Raw genomic sequence first — 7203 nt, forward strand, 5'->3', positions numbered from 1 at the left:
ATACTGTGATAGTATTTTGTAAATTATAATGGCCTATAATTTCCTCAAATAAAATGTTGCTTTTAAATCCACTGTCCACATCCGCACCATGTTCCTCAGTGTCCACGATGGGTGTGAGCAGGGCTCACCCCCACGGATGTGGTGCTCCGACGGACGGCTCTCTCGCTCCTGCAGCTCGGACAACCAACACACATCGTCTCTGGGGGGAAGTTGTGTGGGGTTTGGAGGGTCTGACTGGCCCAAGAAGGAGGCAGAGGAGAACAAGGAGAATGTGCGGCTGGACCAGTGCTTCTCCAACACCTCAGGCCTCCCCACCGACTTGGACGGCTGGAACGAGTCTGTTATCTCTGGTGGGTTGGCCAATGTAAAAGTGCATGCAGAGTTTGCATGTTCTGGTTTTGAACAGGGTGCACTTGTTTTCCAAATGAAACATTTACACTCAACGGGATGAAAGTCTTGCATTTGCATCAATTTTAGGATTTTCAAGTAAGCTTACACTCATTATGGGCACAAATGTTCTGCTCATTTCAGGCTTTTAACGATTTCATTTAATTGTTCTTTTCTAGAGTGGAGTGATTGTACAGTTTACATCTTTAATCGCTTTAAAAAGAAGAATTAGGTGCACAAGTTTGAATTCATTTCTCATTTTTTTCTAATCCACACTGTCCTGTTCCACTTGTTCTTATTCACATGTTGTGCATGATAAGGAGTCATGAGGGCTTGGTTATTGGTGATAAGAAATACCTGAACACTTCATTTTCAAGTATGAACTTTACCACGTGTCATCCACTGTCTTATACTACACAGCAAAACACCCAACAAGTTTCTGCCCAAATATTTCCAAACGCCACTGTAAACAATTATCTGTTAGTGTGGAGGTTTGGATGAGATAAAGTAGCCACTGGCAGCCATTGTTAGGATATGAATAGGAAGAAATCCCTTACAAAGTTCTCCAAAGTTTAAAAATAAGTGACAGCGCTCTGTGTTTTAATGCTTGCATGCGTGGTTGTAGGCACACTTCCTCGCAGGCTAAGGAAGGAGTTGCTGGCTTTCAAACTACGAAACAGGCCCAGCAAGCAAGAGCTGGAAGACAGGAATATCTTCCCAGCGAGGAGTGATCAGGAGCGCCAGGAAATTCGCCAGCAGATTGAGATGAAACTCGCCAAGTAAGCTATGAAATATTCTTTTGACTGCTGTATGTGGAGTATTAGTGATTAATTTGTCATAATACCTGCAACAAAACCTTGGTCATTTTAGAAAAAGCAGTTTAGGTTATGTATGTTGCCTTGTGAAGGTATCTTTTAACTCAGTAACACCAACTTTGCTGGGGGTTTTAAAGCCATGGTTCCATATTAGTGTCGTGCAGTCTCCATGTAATTCATTATGTAACGAATTATGTATGTAATGTAATGCACTGTAAGCCCAAAAAACATCTGGGCAGTGTCTTTCCAGGGTAAACGTATATTTTTAATTGACTCGGTTACTCAACAGCTAAGAGTAGGTGGAGGTGTGAGATAAACATTGGCTCTAACTGGATTATCCGAGTCTTTTGCACAGACTTGATTTATCTTGCACAATCTGCTCAGATTGCTTATGTGTAAAGGTCAGTTCTTAGTTTTGGAATGTTTTGTTATGTTCTTAGTTTCAAGACTTCGAAGTTACCCATTGTGGTAATAGTACATCTATTCAAACAAGGCCAAACTGAATAAAACAATTTAATTTATTCCGCAGAATAAAAAAATCTCAAGAACCAGAAATTCTTAGATGCCTTTAAAAACTTGCCACTCTTCAGCTTTCCGGAATACAACGGGTACAGACAGACAGTGCTTCCAGGAAATGTCTCTGTACAAAAGCGCTGCCAGGACATTAACAGAACAACTGTTTTTTTTTTCTTTCTTTTCTTTTCTAATGTAAGTGAGAAACTTGATGTTCAAAGACTAACAGCGGAGGTCTTGTGTCACAAGACTGGGGCTCTTTAACGCAGGCGTATCAAACAGGGGCACGGCACAGTGTTGCATAACCCACTGTGCAATAACTCCCAGCCAAGTGCAGAGTGCCACCCACACTTTCTAAAGAACAAGATCTACAGTCTGTCTGCGGGAGAACTAATAATACTCCCGCCTCCTCATTTTCTTAGATTTACTGGAGGAAAATATATTATTATTTGGGGGAGAGGAAAACAGGTTTAAAGCATTCTTGAGCAAAAACACTCTATGCAAAGGTGAGGATGGAGCGTGGCTGTAGCTTACATAAGCGCTTCAGGGTCTATATTTCAAGACGGAGAAGTTCCACTTGTAGCACAGCAGTTGTTAGATAAAGACTTATATACAGAGCACTGGCTTTTGCTGAACTACTCCTTCTTGATTTCATTTTGTAAAGAATTTAGACAGCCATAAATCAAAGGAGCATCAGTGGGGATACCCAAAGCAGTCTTATTTGGGTGAACCTCTGCACTGCCCAGGTTTGTAGAATGATCTGGGTTCAATACAATTCATATGAGTTAAGCGGCAGAGAAAAAAAATCGACCTCTCTGTACTCATGCTGAATGATCATCCATCTTGTCAGTGATAGATGACCTTTCTATCTTTAGAATCGCACCACCTGGCACTTGTGCTGCAGGCATACTGTGCTGTTTCCAATCTTAGCTCCTGACACTGTTCAATAATGCATCTCCCCATGCGCTCCCTCCTCTCCATAAATGTCGGGGAGTTATAGCAGCAGAAATAATAGCAGGAGGGGGTGGGGGGTTTGCTACTGTACTTGAAACATGAAGGAAGCTTGGAACGGCCAATTTCGCCAATGCAGTTGGCAGCTGAAACAAAAGATCGAGCGCCTCCGTCAACCACACATGGGCGTTTCTATTGTTTTGATTTTTTTTGTATTCCTCCCCCGGCAGGCATAGTTAGGTTTTCTATTTTAACTCATTTTTCTGCGAACATCTCAACTCAAGTGTCTAATGGAGATCCCTAAACCGATGGGCGTTTATGCGTCATTGCAGTATTCTGGGGGATCCCTTTTAAACATCTTACTTGTTCTCGTTCAGAAAGCGGTGGGTGATGCAGCGTTACAGTTATGAGTCAGAGTGTTACCTCATCCGTGGATATTCAGGGTTCCCCAAAATATAAAATCTCCTCACTTGAGAGCAGAGGGGTAACGTAGCTTTTGTGATTCATACATCTCACAAGGAAATCTCATTTGCCCACCAAAATAGCATCCAATCTTGACAGTAATGTGTTATTTATTCAACTCACCCACAAAGACCAAAAAAATAGAGTCAAGGGGCTGTTTCTAAAAATAGCCACAGCTTCTGCATAAAGCGCATAGGGCTCTTTCTGGAGTAGTGAAATCCCCTCCCCTGTGTTACTAGGCAGAAGAGAGAATTTGTGCAGGAAGACTGTATTGTCTTAAGGATACCAAGTATCGTTGCTAAGCAACAAGGCGACCAGGTCAATAATATTGTGCCCACTAGGGCATTGGAAGCGATATTCCTGTTCCATGTGTTTAAAATGTAATATCCTCGGAGCTGTGGGAACACTTTGTCTTTGTTTATCGAAGAGTCGTGAGGCAAAGAAAAGCAGCACGTTGGGCTGTTTCCCCCCAATGAGGTTTTAAGATAGTGGCATCCACACAAATTTATATAAAAAAATGAAGTAAGGCTTAATAAATACATATGTGTGCATGTGTATGTTTATAACGATGGGATCCTCATATTCTGATGGAACAAAATGCTGTAATCAGACACCCTTCTGCTTTTTATTCCATTTCTAATCACACGTCTCAGAGGAGACCTCACCAAGGGAGCCAAGCTATTGAATAATTCCTAATGCGACTCCACGTGCCGTGTCTGGTCACACATGTTAATTAACAAAGACTTGTTGCTTGGATGTACTCATTATCCTATGCAGCGTTGAGTAAAAACACAGCATTTGAGAGCATCTGAAAAAAAAAAAAAAATCACACACCAGAGTTTTCCGCTATCTTTTTTTTCTGCCAGTTTTGTGTCCCTTAATTAAAAGGCATGTAAAGAAAATGAGTTTGCGCTTAATGCTCATCACACAGTGCAACAGAGACCTGGATAGTTTGTGCATGGATGGTGAAAACAGCTCTCTCACAGATGTGGTTTTCTGTTGTATTAACAGACTTTTAGAATACAACAATTTAATTGGCTGCTACGTGCCCGTCTACCCAGCGATAAACACAAAACCTCCTTCAGCTCGTTCTATGTGACTTAACTTTGATCCGTGACAGAACAAGAACTATAAAGAGTCCAAATATTGGTTTGGTCAAAAGTATAAAGACAGCCCTGCTGTGCTCTAACCTCTCTGTCCTTTCCACCTGTAGAGGTGCACTGTGATGTGTGCCGCACGCTGTCTGAAGCTGAACCCTTTGTATAAATAATAAATGTCAGCAGCAGCAAAAAATATTGAACTTTGAAGACCTTTTGGGCTCTTTGATGGTGATGGGTCAGCATGTGGGAGCCTAAATTCAGTCATTTGAGCACAACCACTGAGAGATTGTATTATATCACAAAGTAAATTCTGTTTCTTATAACAATATTTCCTGATTTAAAAAACAAAAACAAAATTGGAAAAACTGATTTTAACTGGTGCAACAAAGAGGGTGAGAGATGACTGTGGCAGTAGTCCAGCGCACATCAGGAGGAGGCTGGGGATGCCTTTAGCGGGAGCCCGCTATGCCCCGCCTCCCTTAATTCGGCATGCAGTAACCAGGGAGACTGGGGGGAGTCGCGCCCCAGCAGCTCATCACGACCCAGTTGAAAAGCGCGTGTAGCGAGTAGTAGAGAGGAGAGCCTTCACTGCTGCGGCGTTGTGCAGCAGATACTATCGCATCTGAAATGCAGCACACAGCACCCGAGAAATAATTAGCAGACTTCTCAAAATAATAATAACAACAACAAAAAAGGAGAATTAGCTTCGCTGATTGTTCCAGATGTGGGGAGCGCCTCCGCTGAAGTCTCACAGCCGCGGTTTGGATGCGAGATGGAAACATAGGGGATTCCTCTCGAGAACGCGCACAGCGAAGAAGCTGCAGCCCGTTTAAAGAGGACCGGACAGGTTATCTGAAGATACGATGGTTCAAAACGTGGTTTTGGTGTTTCTCCGCAGGAGGCTGAGCCAGAGACCGAATGTGGAGGAGCTGGAGAGTCGGAACATTTTGAAACGTGAGTTCAAACACCGCAAAACTACTTCCGAATATTTCACTCACAGCGAAGTATCTCACAGAGGCATGCCGTATTTAATACATCAAGCGCGTGCACTAATCAGCGCAGTAAACAACGCATGAATACACTTTTTTCTTCATTTTTAAAAAAAAAATTAATTATGAATTTTTAAAGGAGCTGTTTTTACTTTCTTAGAGAGAAACGACCAGACAGAACAGGAGGAGAGGAGGGAGATCAAACAGCGGCTAAACAGAAAGGTGAGACTCCGTTTCTATTAAATACACTGTTCTGATGCTCTGGTTACTTCAACGTAAACAACAGACGGTGACAAATGTTTGGCACCTTCTTGTCTCCTCCAGCTCAACCAGCGGCCGACGGTAGATGAACTGCGGGACAGAAAGATCCTCATCCGCTTCAGTGACTATGTGGAGGTAGCTAAAGCTCAGGACTACGACAGGAGAGCAGACAAGCCCTGGACTCGTCTGTCCGCAGCAGACAAGGTATGTATTGGATAGTGCAGTCACATCACGTTGATCTCTATGTCTTATTGCCACCACTCACTCAGGACTTATCGCCAAAATCAATTTCACTATTTAAGTCAGTCGGATTAAACAAATACCCAACATCTTTTCCCAAATTCCCCATTGACCTATTACTCAGGCTATCCAGCATTGCAAGTTGCTGTTATCAGCTTATCTCACAAAATCCCGTCCTCTTTAAACTTTTTAGCCTGATTTTATACATAAATATATATATATTTCCTTCTTCCTGTTGTTGCTTTGCTGCTTGATGCACTGATGCAATTTTTTTCCTCTTCCCAACAGGCTGCAATCCGGAAAGAGCTGAACGAGTTTAAGAGCACCGAGATGGAAGTGCATGCCTCAAGCAAACATCTAACGAGGTCAGCATTTGGAAACGCCTGCCTGTGTTTGGAAGAACATGCATGCATGGGTTGATGCTCTATTCTAAGCTGCAGCAGTCTAAATTTAGCTCTCCTTGAGCATACAGAGGTGCATGCAGGAGCTAAAGATAGATGGGAGTGCTATAATGGGGAGGGGGAGGATGTCCTCCAGAGAGTGCTCACTACCAGGCAGCAAAGCATGATGAAAGGCCACCGTGTCCTCGGCTTAATCATGTTTAAAAGCACGAGACCTCGTGAGTTGTAACAGTGACCTAGAGGGAGGGTAGGAGTGTACGTGCCTGGCTTCTCAGCACTGTAAACGGCTGTGCTAAAAATAGAGCCACAGAACTGATTAATGGCTGCAATAACAGAAGGGCATCTGGTAACAAATGCACCCTCTGGCTCTCACCATTTATTTCTATTCCCTTTCTTTCTGTGTTTGTCTCTCCAGGTTCCACCGACCGTGAAAGTGTGGAGTTTCTTCTGTGAAGAAATGCTGAGCTTTGACATTTCCTGAAGCTGCTAGAAGCTGCTCAGTGGCGACAGTTCAAAGAGCCCGGAGCCTTTCTGTCTTCGGCGCGCCTTTTTTTAAGAATCTTCCGCCACCCTTGACCATCATATTATCAGTATGAAGTCACGGGTATGGGAGAGATGATGATGGTAATGTTAGCACTGGCGTGTCCCGGAGACTGCTGAGTGCCAAACGTGGAAACTGGCAGGTGGAAGAGACTTTGGTGGAGCCTCTGACTCTCAGGACAAGAGCAGAGTATTAAAAAAAACAAAAACAAAACAATCTTGTCATTCAGTCATTGGTTTTTTTTTCTTTTTTTTGTACTAATTCATGGACTCCTGACAAGATTGTGTGAATCTGTGTAGTGGGAAGAAGTTGTGCATGTGACCAGCTTCACCTTTTCTTAACTGATGAATAATGTGTCAAGACTGTGTAAAGACTGTGCAGCGTGGGGGAGGTGGCATTGGGGGTTGAATTTGATATTAACTGTACATACAGTATGTCAATCAGAATGGGACCGTCGACGTCTTCACTGAAAAGAGAAATACCTTTGTAAGCACTTACTTGTCTTCAAAATACAAGGCCTTTTTTTTAAACTGTGCTGCCTCA

General features: G+C 43.0%; 1 protein-coding gene across 3 annotated transcripts in view; it reads left to right on the plus strand.

The window, feature by feature from the left end:
- phactr3a (phosphatase and actin regulator 3a) overlaps positions 1 to 7190 on the plus strand; it is a 32973-nt gene extending 25783 nt beyond the window's left edge. For all 3 annotated transcript variants that reach the window (XM_085145687.1, XM_085145686.1, XM_085145685.1), the window contains exons 6-12: positions 100 to 350; positions 1013 to 1166; positions 5127 to 5182; positions 5378 to 5439; positions 5542 to 5682; positions 6007 to 6083; positions 6535 to 7190. In XM_085145687.1, the coding sequence (XP_085001813.1) occupies positions 100 to 350; positions 1013 to 1166; positions 5127 to 5182; positions 5378 to 5439; positions 5542 to 5682; positions 6007 to 6083; positions 6535 to 6550 (757 nt within the window). In that variant the 3' untranslated portion in view covers positions 6551 to 7190. The remainder of the gene's footprint in view (positions 1 to 99; positions 351 to 1012; positions 1167 to 5126; positions 5183 to 5377; positions 5440 to 5541; positions 5683 to 6006; positions 6084 to 6534) is intronic.
- The last annotated feature ends 13 nt before the right edge of the window (positions 7191 to 7203 follow it).

This window comes from Neolamprologus multifasciatus, chromosome 20 (assembly GCF_963576455.1).
Source record: "Neolamprologus multifasciatus chromosome 20, fNeoMul1.2, whole genome shotgun sequence".
Taxonomy (NCBI): domain Eukaryota; kingdom Metazoa; phylum Chordata; class Actinopteri; order Cichliformes; family Cichlidae; genus Neolamprologus; species Neolamprologus multifasciatus.